General features: G+C 34.4%; 1 protein-coding gene across 2 annotated transcripts in view; it reads right to left on the reverse strand.

Moving 5' to 3' along the window:
- Positions 1–303: 303 nt before the first annotated feature.
- The window catches only part of LOC145683270 (uncharacterized), a 168,890-nt gene continuing 150,721 nt past the window's right edge, over positions 304–18,472 (reverse strand). For both annotated transcript variants that reach the window (XR_014130993.1, XM_081754636.1), the window contains one exon: positions 304–2,761. Coding sequence is in view for 1 of the 2 variants with exons in the window: in XM_081754636.1 (XP_081610762.1) it covers positions 2,568–2,761 (194 nt within the window). In the remaining variant the exon portion in view is untranslated. The remainder of the gene's footprint in view (positions 2,762–18,472) is intronic.

Below are 18,472 nucleotides of genomic sequence, written 5' to 3' on the forward strand. Positions count from 1 at the left end.
TCGTATCTTAAAACAATATGATCCGAACAAAATACAATAGATACTTAAGCCATTTTAAAGGTTTATTTCCATCGGATAATTTTGAAGATGTATATTTAGTTTTTACAGCTTTATAAGTATAAAAAATTATCATATTTCACTTTCTCAGGTATGGATTTACAGAAACGTAACCAAGCGAACCACTTATACATGTTTCTATACCTTAGAAATTTATCTTTATTTTTTCTTTTAGTTTAGTTGAATATACGAGGGTTTGTCAATAAGTCTTCAGCCAGATGCCCTTAAATATAGGATCCATCCTCTTTTTAATATGCAGTGTGGTAGTAGTTTAATATGCAGTGGTGTAAAAAAATCACCAGTATCTAACCCATTTTCTTTTCTAATTACAGGTGTGTGAATGAACCGGTTTTTACATTTGAGGAAAATGAAGACTTCTGAGTAAAGTGAGGTGATAAAGTTCCTATTGAAAAAAACAACTAAAAAGAAAGCAAATCCGTGAAGAATTGGTGAGTACGTTCCCTGATCCTTCTCCGTCATATTCAATTCTAGAATGATTATGTCACGGATTCAATATTGGTAGAATTCACGTGTGGACGCAACACGTGCTGGTCGCCCATGCAAGTGTCGAATGAAGAAAACGTAAACAATATCCATGATATCGTGATGGCTGATCGAAAAGTGACTATACGAAAAATCGTAGAGAAGACTAACATATCATATGGTATAATGCAGTCCATAATGATTGATGTTAAACGTATCAAACAGTCTTAAGATAAAGCTTAACTCAGGGATGTTTTTCAAGCAATTTGTAACCACAGATGAGACTTGCGTTCATGATTTAAATCCGGAGACAAATCGGCAATCTATGGAGTAGAAACACCGAGGTTCCCCGTGCACCTGTAAATTCCGCTTCGAACTAGCGCCGTGTAGATAATGGTACCAGTTTCGTCTGGAATTCTAAAGAAATATTACTCATTGACGATTTGGCACGTGGGCAGACCATCGCAAGTGATTATTACGTCAACATAATCCGAAGTTTGCGCTAAACCATCCCGCAGAAACAAAGAGGAAAGTTATCATGCAAAGTGCAAACAGTTGTAACGACAGTCATTAATGATTTTGGCTTCGAATTGATCGGCCACCCATTTTATTCACCAGACTTGGCCCGAAGTGTTTTGTACCTATTTCCGAATTTGAAGTACCGACAACGGGGAAAGAAATTTGACAGTGATAACAATGTCATTCGTGCGGTAAAGGAGTATTTTGAAAGTTTCGCCGAATGTTTTGTTTGAAGGGTATACAAATGTTGGAACATAGATTGGCCAAGTGCATTCAGGTCGAGGAAGACTACCTTGACAAATGAAAAAAACAATGAAGGTAGCACCTCTTTTTCTTCTTCTCTAGGACGAAGATTTATTGATACTCCCTCGTACATTGAACGACTTACGTACGATTTACACACCATATACTGTTACTAAGTCTACTTCTTTGTGTTCAAAATCAACAAGCCTGAATATATCAAATATGTAACGGTACAATCTAAAATCGAATTTTGCATTTTGACGGTAGTTTGCAGTTACCTCGTATCTCAAAAACAAAACACTAATTTACACACAAAAAAAGTTTAGAAAATTTTAAGATTAGTTGAAAGACAGCGAATTCCGTGATATAGAACACAATTACGATATCAAACTGACCTTTCCGTCAAAAAATAGCTGATTTTCAACTTTTATTCAAATATTTTATTTCTTCATTAATCAAGTCCTTTTTCTCTTAGACACGAGTTAATTTACAACTTTTCCAAATGAGATAATTCTTACTTTGTCAAGGTGTGTTTTTTTCTTAGACACGAGGTAGTTGCAAAGTATTATAGTACAGTCAGTTTCTCGATGGGATTCGTCATATCTACAAAGTATGTGAAATCGAATTAATTTAAATATTCAATTTTGCCATATCAGTTAAGTATAATTAGAGGATTTGGGAATCAGCAGAAAACCGAGGATTTTTAAAATATTACACAGATACCTACGAATATTCTAATCATACTATTGAACTCTGCGTATACATTATGGTAGATTATACGTACACATTATTTGACTTTTCTCTCAAACAACCCCTATTATATACATGTATATAGTAATTGTATGCCAAATTATAATAAACAAAATTTCGAAAAAAATATTCAGGAGGATTTCTCTGATAAATATTTCACATACGCATAGGAGGAAATAAATTCTATGATAACACTATAAACATTAAACATTAGTAATTTAATATATACAACTTTTTCAATATCTCATAAAACTGACTTACAACAGCTTATATTTTCTGTCTTTCAAATACGGAACTGTAATTTTAAAATATGCATTGAACCATATAAATGCAAAGTGTTCTACTTCATATAAATTTGGTTCTTTGTATTCATTCAAGGTGGTCATTCACTAAAACTCATTTTTTGCAACTAAGGAAAACCTCATTTAATACCCACAAATTTTGACACTGTTATTTTGTGAGTATTTACGGTATTTTGAAATATGCAAAATAATACACTATGCTATACTGATTCATTAAACCATGTTATTGTACGTAAATCCATGCGGTTCCGTGACGCCAAATTGTTCCGGTGTATTGTTCTGTAACGGAGCAACGTTTCCAATAGGATAATGTTGTTGCGATGTCACTGGTAGAGAAACTCCGAGGTATGATCTTGTAGCTTCTCGATGATAACTAATCAAAGCAAGATATATATAAACGCACGTAACTGTAAAATGAATATAAAATATTTAAATTAAAATCATGAAAAACATACAAAACGGGACAACTAATTTTGATTGTTTAATCTACAACTCCTTTCGCAGCAAGAATACGAACAAGCAGACCCCAAAATGTCGCAAAGAGTTAAGAAACACGTGAAAAATTCTGGACTGAAGTTTGGTTCTAAGAAAGTATTATTTCCTAAACGCAGATTATAAAAGGCATTTATTTTTTGTTGCTCTTACAATATCTAAGCAATAATAATAATAATAATAGAAGGGTAAAATTTTATGTAAACAATTATCAAGAGAAATGTGTGGTTTGACATTCTGTGCAAATAAGCAAATATTCAGTCAGGGGCAACTCTGGCGCGGGGTCGAGGGAGACACGTCCTATCGAATATTTTGTAAAGTAAAATATTTAATATTTTATTGTGATTTATTGTAATTACTCACGAGAGAATAACATATGAACAATAATAATTACGAGGATAAGCTGATAAGTTCTCGGCCCGACCACGTTCCGTATATACTACCCTGGCGTAATTAATAACGTTTGAAATGCTGATCTTTTATAAGTTTAAGTCCCAACTTTCACGATTCTACCATGAATTGTTTTTATTTTACAGGTAATTGAATGAACCATGGTGGGGCCAGATGTCAAATTCACCAAAGAGAAATTGCGAGATATAATGAAGTTCTTCTTCCTGCAACAGAAGTAGCCCAAGGAAATCTATGGTTGCATGCCACACACATTCGGTGAATACAACGTTGTGAAGAAATGGTGTTGCGAACTTCAAACGTGGTGAATTTTCAACAAAATATGGTGACAGGTGTAGCAGTGTCAATGTCAGTGTCAACTACGAAAAAAAAAACTGGACCAGATTCATGATCTGATTTTCAGCAACAAACGGATTTCGCTTCAGGACATAGCTGACAGTGTATATATCCAAAGAACATGTTGGGACAATAATGTTTGATCAGTTGAACATGGATAAGCTTTCTGCGAAATGGATTCCGAAATGTTTGAACGCGGATCTGAAACGCGAACGTGTGAGATCATAGCAGGTGTTTTTACGGCATTTTGCGAACTCCAATGACTATTTTTAATTGGCTTGTTACCCAATATGAAACGTGGTTGCATTACTTTGATCCGGAAACTAAACAGCATTCATCCGAGTGGCGCTACTCAGGATCTCCAAGGCCCAAAAAATTTCAAAGCACAAAAGTCCCCAGGGAAGGTGCTTGCCTCAATATTCTGGGATAAGGATGGTGTTTTGTTCTCAGACTACCTTCCAAAGGGCCAACCCATAACTGCAGAGTATTACTGCAGTCTGCTGGCTAAGGTAAAAGATGCTATTAAAGAAAAGCGTCAAAGAAAGTTGACACGAGGACGAGAAAGTCTTGTTCTTGCAGGACAGTGCTCTCGTCCACAAGGCTGGCAGAACAATGGATTTTCTGGGCGACCTATAGTTTCTGTGCATTGACCACTCACCTTACTCGCCAGATCTTACCTCTTCTGATTATTATCTGTTTCCAAATCTCAAAACAGCGCCGAAAGTACAGAAATTTCACAGCGATGAAGAGGTGATAACAGCTACGGAACAGTTTTTTGCAGACCTTGACAAATATTTTTTTTCTTCGGAGGGGTTGAAGCAGTTGCAGCATCGAAGTACCAAGTGTGTTGACCTTCGAGGGGACTATGTTGAATAGCCTCACACTTTCATGTCTGCAGCTCAAGTCCTTCTAGGTCGTGCCGAGAACTTATCAGCCCACCCTGGTACTTATTTGGAATGCAATATTCATACTGTGAAATGTTTATAACAGAGTTCTTGATATACCTCAAGGTATCTACGAAGGTAAGCAGAAAGGTAAGGAATGGAATGGAAGACAATAAAGAGGTTGGGCTAGATAGTACCATTTAAGTAACTTTCTTTATGTCTCCCCAAATTTTACATGCCAGAGACGCTAGTGTCTAAACTGCAAACACTACATTAATATCTTTAGTGCTTTCCTCATCCGTTACTCTTTCTACAATTTCGATTACTATCAGCGATACTGTTTGCGTAAAATTCGGAAACTACTCGTGGAGCATACCGAAATTAAAAACAGAAACTTTTAACTTTTTATATAACATTAAAGGAATTGGATAAAGCCAGAAATAGAGATACGTGGAGAGATGGGAGGAAAACTACGACGTGTTTATCGGAGAACACATTGCATTAGATGTAGCTTGAATGAAGAAGAAAGAAGTACTTATAACACGTTGTTTCCCAGCAATGTTAATTTGAGCACATTTTGACCGATTGCCTACTATTTATAATTTGTGGTGTTTGTATTTGACATTTTTATTTAGAGACAAAATTATCGAGGGTATCACGTGTGACATGATACCTAGCCAGAAGAAAGCGAATGTTGAAAGTGTTTTTTTTCTATGTAATGCATTAAAACTGCACTTGTAACATAGTTGTGGGAAACGTAGGAGCCGTCTTTCATTCCACAAAATTGCATATGACAAAACACAATTTTAAATGACAAATTCTATGGGCAACACATTAGTCAAAGATCAGTTCTCAAAAAACAAGATCTGAAATTGTTTTTGACGTATTGATATTCGTTGACGGGATACAGTTTACCATTTTTGTATATGAAACTGAAAGTTAGGTGAAAATAAAACACTGTTGGCAACTATACATTACAAATTTCAAACATCATGAAGAGAAAAACTTATTATTTAATTACAGAATTCCTGAAAGCAAGTGATTGAATTTATTACAGTCGATTTTATCTGTTCACCAAGAATAAAATGCATGACATCTTATAGGAGTTTCTGCCCCACATCTTCCTCCATTCCATCTTACAGGTAGGGTGTCATATAAGATTTGCCCCCATCATCATGTAATAGCACTCCGTGTTTTTAGATCGTAACACAAATACAATTCTATAAGGACTTTATATGACAAGAAAAAACTATTCACGATGTCTTAAGAACTATTTCGTACTTTCATTTTATGATTAATGTATGGAAAAGTTAATAATGTTGTATTTCGTCACTTCTATCTAAACAAATGTTTTTGTATACTAGGTAATAGAATTGTCAAATGGCGTTCTCCATATAACCATTAGCACAGTTATAATAGTTCAGGTGGCCGTCTAAAATAAACTCCGCTTCAGCAGAATATGCAATGTCATTTATGCTAATATTGTCTTATTGATATTATGCATCATTTCTCCGCAAAATGTCATTATAAATATCAAAGTCGCCTTTCGCTACCTTCTGTCGTTTAAACTTACTGCGCAGTAGAAACAGTTGCGTTGTAAACTGAAGCATATCCGGAATGTTGGCAAGACTAGTCCATGATGCATGTTGTATGCACTAAAATATAATGCATTAAACTAAAGTGCTGCATTGCAACGCAATTTTGATTTCGTCATCCCTCTCTGTCTTTGATACTTCTACCATATGTAAATTATCGGTTGGTAGTTTCGATATTACTTTTCATTTTTTTTTTTACTCTCGTGTAGTGGATCATTATATACCTATCACACTTCTGGGTAGGATACCTTGCTCAGTGCATAGCAACACCATTTAAGAACAATACATTATTCTTTGCTGAACACTTCTTTAGCCACTGACTTGGAAATAACTTTCCTTCCACCAGCACAATAATAACAAGTGCTAGTAGCTGCATGCTGAGACGATGAATGTTTGAGTTTAAACCTATATCAGATACTAACTTTCAGCCCTTATCAGCTTACTCATGTATCATAACTAGTTCAAGGGTGATTTTTGTACTACAATGATGGATATTTTGAATAACTCTGTATATTATACAGTAACATATTATTCTTCAGAAGTTTTTGTAATTCTTCTACTAGTTGCTAAAAAGTTTTGGGAGGATGAAACTTTCAAATAAGGTCAGAATATTAAGTATTTTACATTACAGCAATAAAATTCGTTTAAGTATTTTGTGAACCAAGTACAGACATATTTCAAATGATATTCCTGATTACAAATTCCAACACATTCCTCTCGTAACATTTTTCGGGAAGCTATAGTTTTTGTGTATGAATTATGTAAATGAAATTAATGAAGACCATTTTTATTGTTTTTCAATCCAATAGTGCATTGGTTTTACAGAACTTTGGTGGTACGAAAACGTACCAGCCGATACTTAAGGTTACATTATATTCAAAAGTACGTGGGGCGAAACCGCAATCACCGAGCACATACATCATACCAAATTTACATTACAGAAGAAATTTGATAAGATACTTAATGCTTATTGGGAGCAAAATCAGTTACAGCATTTGTGACTTATTGTAAGAAAGAAGTGGGTAATTTCCATGGCACTGCGAAGTGTCATTTGATACGTTGCTATTTACTGAAATAAAACTTTTCAAAGCACTAGTCATGTGAGGACACATTGAACTTCGAAGTTTTCTTCTTGTATGGGAATTACACTTTTTACACTGTCTTCTCTTTTCCTGGGGTACAATTAGGTATCCAGCATTGTTCTAACGTATACTATCTGATATCCTTTTATGGAATGAAGTAACTGTTGGACCTGGTGTTGTTATTCATTGATCATTATTCAGAAGGTAAACCAAGCTAATTTCTCTTCGGAACATATGAAGATTGAGTTCAGTGTTGTGTGGTACTGAACCTGAATACCTATGTAAGTACTATGCATTCTGTACTCCCATATCAATTCTGCACGAAAATAATTGCCAACACCTTTTTAGAACTAATATAGCACCTTGTATTAACTGACATATTGGTCCATTTGACACGTGCCTTCCTTATAGATATTGTACATTTCAACCATGTATGGCTGCTTTATGGACATTTTCTTCTGAGAAACTGAATACCTAGAACCATTTGCTAATGGTTCAACACACTCACATAGTGAAGTTAGCTTAACAACCGCATTATCATTCCATCTCAACTTGAGCATTGAATTGTTTGAACACTACATATCATAACTAACCCTTTTCGCCTTTTGTATAGACGCAGCTAGCTTTAGTGGGCAGTTCTCAACTCGGTTTCGCCTAATGATACCAGCTAAACCACCACTTATATCAGTACATTTGTAAATGATATTAACGACATAAAATAATTGTCCGCAAATATTTTATGAGGTAGAATGCTATTTAAAACGTTTGATAGGTTCTGAAAATTTCATGAGTACTCTACCACCAACTGTTCTTTATATGTGTTTGTACGTTTCTTAATACCATGCTATACTTAAAAATAAAATAAATAAGCCAATGGAAAATTTAAATTTATAACCGAATTAAATAGGTCTCCATCCAATAAATTGTTTCAAATTATGTCTTCTGAAATAAGAGATCATAGCTTTTTCGACGGACGTGATTATTTTCCAAATAGTATTTTTGATACAGTTGACGCGAAGTATATGTAATATTTTCTTATCTTAGATAATGAATCATTTTCGCCTAATTTGTGTTACCATTCACGTTGTACAAACCTCATTATATAATGAAACTTATTGTAATGAATTGCACCTGACAGAGATTCATTTCACACGTTCGGACTTCCCTCTAAAAACAAGCACTTCCCGGGAAGTAGCATGTAATCACTTATTAAATTACACCTATCATTAACCCGCGAGGACTCGCATAGCGGAGAAAACATCGAAGGTGTATTTAGGTTGGTACCATAGTTCCGAAACACGCCACAGGCTCATGGGCTGCCGTGACTTTATTCTTTGTACCCTCCCCTACAACCCCATTGTCAAACAAACATTGTTTACTGTTTCTACGACAATTAGAGAGCTGTATTGTTTATTTTTGGTCGGTTCGACCCAGTGCGAGTTCTCGCGTTACAACAATATACAGTCTTTTCCTGCATGTATAAAACATTGTAACGCTTTTAACGGGACCAATTCATCATGTTCAAAATGTGGAAACTTCATTGGAATCCTGGAAGTTACTTTTTTAAGATAATGTTCTTGCGAAAATAGTACACTATTCTAATATTTTGATTAATGGGCATAGAAAAGAATTTTCTAGAGAACGAGATACTAAATCTAGATTTGACCGTTTTAAATTTTCTCATTTGTCTTCTTTATTTGGGTGGTCTTTTGAAATGTAACCACACCAATCTGAAAGCAAGAGCGCAAATTCTGGGGGCCCGGGCCTCCAATGTTCAAGTGGGCCTCATGTATTTTATGAGTATATATTTATATGTATGTATTTTTATTTATATGTATTTTTTATGATGCTCTCTTTTCTCCCAAAGTTACTTAGAAATCGGCGCTCTCAGCACCTACGGACTAGTGATGAGACAGGAGTAGAAAGGTACAAACTGACCATGTTCCTGGACAAGTTTCAATTTCTGTTGTAGTCATTTACACTTTGACGATATCATAAACTCTGAAGAATGGAAGAGTTTTGTCAATCTGACGAGTATCAGAGAGTTATTTGACGCATTTCCGGAAACGTACAAGGGGAATTACTCACCAAGTGAATGTAAAATATTGTAAAATATAAAACTATCAGTGGAAGCCTTTCGTAAGAAATGCAAGTATAGACAATATTTTCCAAACAAGCCAGCCAAATATGGCTTGAAATTATTCGTGCTGATAGACTTACACACGTTTTACTCATACAGCATTGAATTGTACAGTGGTAAGCAGCCAAATAGCCTCTTTAAGTTGATAAGAAGCGTCAAGAGTATAGTTGAAAGGCTGATCCAGCTCATTTCTAATAGTGAACGTAATATAACAACCAACCACTATTACATGTCCATACCTCTCGCAGATGTGCTTCTAATAGATCACAATTTTACTCTCGTGGGTATTCTCCGCAAGAAAATATGTGTTAAATACTTCCATATAATACCTTAAATTTAAAAAAATCTTATGTGAACTCTTTTAACAAAAAAGCATTTTCTGCGTTTCACAATATTATTTAGTTCGAATCGGTTTGAATGACCGGTGGGAGTTCTCGCGTTACGAAAATTGTACGAGTTCACCCGGGTTAACTTCAGAAAGATACAAATAACTGTTGTCATTTGGTACGACGCATAAAAAATTTGACTGAAGTATGTGTGTGTGTTAATTCGTAGGTAAAGCATCTCAAACAAATTTGATGGGTCCGTACGTCTCTGCACATGAGTGGATGAAAACCTCTTAGTTTCCGCATTCTCAATCTTTTTGCGCAATTCCTTTGAGGCAAATTCTTCTGCAACCATTTTCTATTAGTTCTCTTTCTACCTAATCGCATTTCAAAACGAGTTCTGTTTTTTGGCTATAAATTAACTACCGGTTAGATAACATTCATCATTTTCAATATCCCCAACTCTACTGTCTTTCTCTATGTGCTCACGAACAACAGGGCGGAGTCATAAATAAATCTATTGCAGTGGCTTCATTGATATCAAACTCATCGCTCTCTTCCAATATAGTCTAAATTTCCCTGACGGTTTGTACCTGAAAACTAGGATATATGAACGTATCAAAGTAAAGAAAGCACATCCGATATATATATATGCAGTGACACAAGTTAAAATTGGTACTTGTTCAATATAAGATTTACTCTTCCACAATATAACTATCGTAAATTTATTTTATCGAATCGAATGCACCAATCGGAATACCCGTTCCATAAGGTTACGTCAGCTTCTAAGATTCTAAGATAACCTTAGCTATGCTAATTGTGCAGGATGTAAAACTATATCTACAATACAATATGACAACTGAAATTACTACGCTTCTCGGAAGCTTTTTAAAACTTCAGTCTAGCATCTACATTGTTGTATTGTTATGATAGTATTTGTATTACTTGGACTTGAGTGACAATGCTGGTATAAGGGATAGCGGATATCTTAGCTGCCATACTAGGATATGTTTACTCTTAACTAATAATGTATTTAGAAATAATTTAATAAGAACTCGAATTATAAATTTAGAGAAAGAAAATCACTTTTATTTCATACATTTCGTGCCAGATGATGCGAAAACACAACACATATATCAACAGAGCTAAAAGATCAACAAAATATTTCTTAATAACCAATATATTTTTTGAAGCTAATATGGACACTTTAATTTCTATTATCAGAAAATTTAACAAATCATTGGAAGATATGTTAATTATACAAACCTTTTGTTCCACAATTCTGCTATTGTTTTGTCCAATTATCTCTTCTTAATGGGAAAGTTACATTCAGATGCTTACCTCAACCACAAATAGTCAATGTATCAAAACAAACATAAATATATTAATTTGTGGTATGTCTTCAGAGGAAAAGTATACTGTATATGCATTTTCAGGAAGAGAATAAAAATCATTAACAAACGTAATAGATAATATAAAATGTTGCAAAAATGAGTCACCGAGCTTAAATTAGTTAATAACTCATGTTTATTAAACCGTTCATACATATTTTTTTTTCAGAAGAAAGAACAATTCGAAGTGTTTTGTTTCATTACTTATTTAACACTTTTAAGACCACAGTTGTTCAATGTGTGCTCCTTTGTATCTCGACCTACATCAAGCGTGTAGTTAAAATCCTGCCGAACGCGTTGCATAATTTCGTGCTCTACGCGACTTAAGTATGTAATGCGTATTAAGGGGCAATTTATTTATATATTGGCTGGTAGAGATGGCTTTTGGGCTACCTATTCTACACAATCCCAAACGACACACATTGTAAGATTAAGGGAAAGTCGAGGCAAAAAAAAAGCAGTTGTGATATTTCAAAACTCAAGTCATTTCAATATGTCACTTTAGTTATAATATTGTAAACCGTTATGGGTAAAATTTCGGATTCTTACAGATATTCCAGCACACAGTAGACTACGATATCTGCAGTTTTCAGCGTGTTTTCACCATAGGTTTCTGTGATTCTCTCGTAAAACTGAAACGAACATACTCCACTGTTTGCGCCTTGTCGATGGATCGCCGGACGATTCCTTCTTGATAATGCATCGTCTTGTTTTAAACTAGATGCACCACTTACGAATACTGTGCTGCTTGGTGATCGTTATCAAACGAAGCTCCAAAATTTCTACCCACACTAATAAAAAAGTCATTTATAGATATTCATTTAATATTCAAGGTATATTCCTGCATACATTTGAAACCGTCTTGTGATACTGTCGCCCCAGCAGCGATCTTCACAACTAATACACCTGCGAGCTAGAAAGTACTAAATTTTAGAGCTTGTGAGAAACACAATTGACTCAGACGAGGTACCAGACATCTATCGTACCTAAATGTCAGATACTAGGAACATATCTTCTTGGACTTCATAAGTACGCAGAATAATAATTTAAAAATTAAGCGGAATGACACGATAGCACATGAATATACAAGGGAAAATTAAAGTGATTTTAAATGACACAAATAGTCAGTACCTAAACTACGAATTATCTTAACAAAAATTTCAAGGAATACTTTATTACAATACATACTTGTTAACATGATGTTGAACATTTATGAAGACTTATAATCATGACTTCAATTTATATACCAATTTTATGAGTCAATACAAGTGATTGTAAAGTTACAAATTGCAAGGTAATATTAGATCATACGACCAGCAAAATGCGAGATGAGAATCAATTCAAGGAAAGCACGCTGTACCAGTTAAAAGAAATATGACAGAGTATGAAATCTTATAATTTAACAGGACAAGAGCGTATGAATTTGCTGTTTTCTATGTACTTCTACAAACGTTCGCACTTCAACTGTCCAAAGAGGTTTGCCTAGTCAATTTCAAAGTTTCTGTTATATTTATCGACATTACGTTTATCGTCTGAATATATAATTTACTTAAGGAAGTATTGCTACGTTCGTCACACATAAAGACATAAAAGAACATCACATTCTTTTTCAGAAGGGATGAGAATTTCTAAGGGAAATACACAAATACATAAGAGTCTTAAATGTGGACAAAAAAGATGTTTGCAACAATGACCAAAGTAAATTTAAATATGAAATATCTTCGTTGTCACCAATATCTCACAGAGGGAAGAAAACTACAGCCTGTTTGCAACAATTTCTTACTAAGTCCACACACAGTAAAATATTAACGTGATTTGTCGATGATTGGAGAATTAAATAACAAGATTACTATCTGTTTTCAATAGCTACAAAATATTTGGTGATCGAAATATTTCAAAGGAACTAGAAGTAACATTTTTAAGAAGCAGTGTTAACATCTATCACAACCCATGTTTTAAAAGTTACAATGACTGCTGCCGAACTAATGCAAAAATTAATGTTTAGAGCTTTATTGGTAAAAGGTGGATTCCAAGGTGATTAACCAGGTACAAAACACGGAAGAAGGTATAAATATAATTCTAATATATAAGATTTAAAATAAGATTTACCCTACGCCATTAGATGATTTGTTGATGAAAATAAATGTTATGATTTAGATCAACTGAATTTAGAAGTGTACACTGCATTGATGAAAGTTTCGATGAGATTGATTGAAGAGAGCGAGGAGGTTTCATGTTTGTGGTGAATTACATAGAGTAGCTAATTTTGCAGGTAATAATCAATATTTGCTTTATTAAAGGTTCTTAAATGTGAACATGGGTATGAATATGAAAAGGCGCTTTGCAACGAACACTAACAGGATAGAAGCTCCGACTAAGAAACTTAAGTCCTGGGTTCAATTCTCAAACAATTTCGATACTTTAAATCTTTCAATAATCAATTTATGGAAGTTGATATAAAGATTAAGACACTCTTTGTAGCTAATAGCGATAGTATCGGTTTACGTTTCCTCCGAAATTCGAAATCCAGTGGGGAATACTGAACTTGTAAAATGAATTGCGAGTGATGGGGCTTATAGTGAAGTTTCTCAAATTAATGACTTTAAAATAAATCCATTTGCATCTAGATTTTTGGGTCTTTAGAGAACATTGGTAATTTTAAAGGGAATAATGTCTATTTTTCTCAGTGTGGAATAGCAAGTGAGAACTCAAAACTTTTTAGTTTTTCTCCTGCTTGTGATTGACGTGGTAAGAACTTTCGTATTTATGTAAGATCATGGTAACTTCTAGAATGTTTTGAAATTAATGGAGATGAAGTTAAAAACGGTGGGTCATTAGAGAATAATTGTTCAAGAAAATCAATTGTAGCTTTTCTAGCTTTTTTGGTGTAGGATTACGTAGGCGAGGTGATGTAGGCGTGTGGTCATCAGCTTTACTTAAAATTATTGATAAAGAAATCTTTGAGAGCTGTAATCAAACCTTGACGTACCAAGTAAAAATGTGCAATGAAATGTTTACAGGAGTAAGGATAGTTAAAAAAGGGTAGTTCAAAACGTGTGAAGGTTTATATTATATTTAAAAAACAGTGTGTATAGATTAAAGTATATTGGTGGAAATATGGACCCAGTTCTTAATATGGGGATTAATGAACTGAAACATTTAAAGGTTAGGATTGATTTGGTGACAAACATGTTACTTCTTCCTTGGGAAATCACTTCTCTTTCTCTCAAATTATCACCTTATTTACGTAAGGATAATCGTGCTTTTGATTTATTTTGTAGTGATCCATCCCAAATTTCAACAACATTTTATTTGAGGAAATGTGTTCGAGTAGATTGCATCCATTTCTTTCTCAAAAACCACACGTTAGGAAATTTACTCAGCAACTGACCAGAGTACATTGCGGTGTTACCAGCTCAGTGGAGTTCAGTGGTTTTCAAACCCAGGCCGGAATATCTGTCTGTGGAAAATCAAGAACAATTAGGAGTGGATACGGGCGTCTTGGAGGAATGTCTTAAACTACAAGAGTATGTGAAGAGTTACTGAATAAGTTACCCAATATATTTTTTACAAACGTACACTGTAAAAATGAGGTGTTGAAACAACACAAAATGACTACTACTATCGTGTTACTTGTGTCTCAATTCAGCACATTTTTGTTAGGTAAGGAATTAGGTTTTGTGAAAGTTCTTTAATCACCTAATTTCTTTATTTCATCAGCTTTAGTTTCAATTAGAACAAACCAACACCAGCCGTTAGAGGGTTACGCCCTCTCGTTGGTAAAAGTTTCAATACAAGTTGGTAGTGCTAATGAATATACCATAGGTGATCTAGTGCCAGGCAAAACCAAAAGAAATTCAAAAGAAAGCCACTTAAAATTAGTAGGGACAGATGAACAATACATAAAGCAGTGCAAGATATCATATGGACGGTGCAAATATACAAACATATACAGTATATAATTAAAGAATAAATTGTGTTACGTAAAGCATATAAACACAGGTATGATAATGATATGAAGTGCATTGACGTCACAATCACATTCGGAACATTAGTTGAGACACATGAGAAATAGATCTTCTGTCTCGGGGCGACTTGAGACTGATGTAAGACGTAATGGTAGCCCAATGTTAGTGATGAGTGCAGAACATGTGCTAAAATGGAAAAGAATTAGGTAGATGATCTCTGGCGATGTAAATATCAAATATTGCTCTCTCTGTAGTGTCCAAATTTGTTGTTTGAATATAGATTGTGGGGTGGATGTTGAGCGGTGAGTGCTGATATCGAGATGGAGCATCTCTAAGAGCATCAACTCTTAAGGTATCAAGATGGAGGGGATGAGCATTTGTAGTGCGTGATTGAATGTATCTTGTACGGAGTGTAGCAAGATGATTAAAAATGGTTGGAAATTCTATGTGTTCGTAGACCATGTTATTTGGATATAGTAATCGAATCCAATATACCAGACGAATAACATGGCTTTCCATTATTGTTAACTTATTGTATACTTTAGGTGATGCATGGCACGAGGCAATGTGAAGAAATGAAAGAAGAGGTAGGAGAAAACTTCGTATGTCTTTAGTAAGACATCCTCACTTTAGTACCCACGTCGTACCCGTAAGGCGGAGTAAAAGATTTCAACTAATTGATGCTTTTTGCGCCCGTCTTTGAAAGTGAGGCTTCCAGGTGAGTTTGTTATCGAATACCACACCAAGATAAGTAGGATAGGTCGTTGGTCGAAGAAAATGGCCTTCAACACAGAGATTAGCGAGATTCCGGTGTACTTTAGTTCTACGTTTTGGTGGAAGGAAAACAAGGGCTTGCGTTTTCTATGAATTGACAGTTAATTTCCACATCCTGCACTAGGTAAGAAAATTGTCGAGTGTTAGTTGTAGGCTTCTGTTAATTTGAAGCATAGTTTTTCCTAGCTCAAAGGCATTGCTCCATCAGGTAAGAAAATTGTCGAGTGACAGTTGTAGGATGCTGTTGAACTGAAGCAAAATTTTTCTTAGTGATAAAATTTCAGCACAGACACCGTCTTCCGAGCATATCAAAAATAACTAGTTACTACCTGAGAGATTTTGCATTGGTATTTATCGTTTAATATGAGGAAAGCTTTGCGAAATATCTTTGGCAATTCTGCCAAGTAACGAATAATGTTCTATGTTTTCAGTAATCGGTAATATTACTAAGACAATAATATTGCTGCAAACTTGTGAATCATCTGACAACAGTTACACAGATAGCTCTGTTTCTGTTTTATTTATCTGTCATTCTTGTGTCTTAGCATATATGAACATAAGATTGCATAACTGTTGCCTGTGTTACTGTTGTCAGACGATTCACAGGTTTACAACAATATTATCGTGACCGATTACTGAAAACATAGAACAATATTCATTACTAGGCAAAAGTACCAAAGATGTTTTGTAAAGATTTGCTCATATTAAACGATCAATACCAATGCAAATTCTCCCAGATAGTAACTAATTATTTTTGATATGCTCCAAAAATAACCTATCAAAAATAAATTATAACCCTTTATAACCCTTATAACAATATTATCGTGACCGATTACTGAAAACATAGAACAATATTCATTACTAGGCAAAAGTACCAAAGATGTTTTGTAAAGATTTGCTCATATTAAACGATCAATACCAATGCAAATTCTCCCAGATAGTAACTAATTATTTTTGATATGCTCCAAAGGTTAAGAAAGTAGAAACGCTTTCAAAGTCTTGACTGGTAGACCCATAGGAAAACGACCATTAGGAAGACCTAGGCGCAGATGGGAGGACAATATTAAGATGGATCTCGCAGAGATAGGAATACAAAGTAGAAACTGGATGCAATTAGCTAAGGATAGAAGTCAGTGGAGAGCTTTTGTGAACGCGGCACTGAACCTCCGGGTTCCATAGGCCATAGAGTTAGTTAGTTAGTTAGTTATGCTCCAAAGGTTATGTCTTTGTGCTGACCTATAACCTCTTGTTATTATTGTTTTTGCTTAGCCATCGTTCCCTTGATTAATCGTTGTCAGTATTGAATGTATGCATAAATTGTTTAATTATTAATGAATAAAGAAAAATCCCATAGACCCACTATAATATTATAGAGTCCAAAATGTATAGGAAACACTTCCCCGAAGAAAGGGCAAAACCCTTTAACCGGGTAAACGACAAAAAAATCTTTGTGCTGAATTCACACACAAGAAACACGCTAAAGTGTTAGTTGCTTTGTGTTCCTTCAACACTTCATTTTTTACAGTGTAGGAAAATCAAGGTTTTTGTTATAAAATTCTCTTAAAGTATTATACTCATATTCGTAAAAGTTCAATCAAATCTATCTATCATCTCAAAGAAAAGTCAATGAAACTATTTATGAGATGTAAAAATCTGATTTTATACAAACTAGTGACAGTGAATAGGCTATTTCATGTTGCCTTGTAACAATAACTAGATGTAGGTCATGAACTTCTCTGATTTGAATCAGTATCTTTGTTTCCAAAGACATTTCTCACCTCTGACTGAGGATATACCAGCTGAACTATTACATGCTAAAATCTATAGACATGTTGGTATAATGAAAGCATGTTTAACAACACCATTGACGGAGGATTTACGTCATTAGAAGGTATTTCTTCCGCGTAGGGGTTTGTTCTGTTTTAACGTGCTTTGTTTTGTATTAGCTGAAGGATTTATGTCATTAAGGTATAAAATATTTTGACTTCGTATCGTTTGATGGGACAGTTGTGAAAATTAATGATATGTTCCTCTTGTTAGTGCTGAGCGTACTCCATATATGGCATAACCTTGCCTTTTGTGTATTTCAAGTTTATAATTTCATAGTCCAAGAAAATTATTATCCAATAAATGAAACATTGGTTATTAATGTTTGAGAAACAAGATTATTAATGTATCAATCATAATCTGTATTACACACATTTAAAGTCACTGACGCACAACTAAGCAACTTAGCAGCGTTTCATTTATATTTCACAAAATAACTATTCTAAATTATTATTTCCCTCGTTTGTCAATCAATAACTGTTTTTAGAAAAATAGTAAACGCACCAAGGTGTACGTTATTTCAGATAATTACGTATTACCGTTAACACTATTGTGGCCGTACTCCAGTTTTAATTGCTTTTCTCTTCATACTGTTGTTTACGTATGACAATCATAATAGCTAGTGTTGCGTTTGGTGACTTTGGTTATTTTATAATATGTTTTAATACACTTTTCGTACATATGACTCCAATACTTTTGTACGTAACAACAAAATAAAAAAAAAAGTTTTCGATTTAGAGATAGGTACTGGCATCATAAGTTCGTCACACGTAGGATTGTTGTTGTACTGTTGATGTCCGGATGTTTTATCTCAATGATCCACTATGATCAGTTCTCATAGAAATTGATCGTTTCTTTTTCCCAACAGGTAGAAACTGTAACATGTGTATTCACT

The sequence above is a fragment of the Thermobia domestica genome, chromosome 4 (assembly GCF_964235325.1).
Source record: "Thermobia domestica chromosome 4, izTheDome1.hap1.1, whole genome shotgun sequence".
Taxonomy (NCBI): Eukaryota; Metazoa; Arthropoda; class Insecta; order Zygentoma; family Lepismatidae; genus Thermobia; species Thermobia domestica.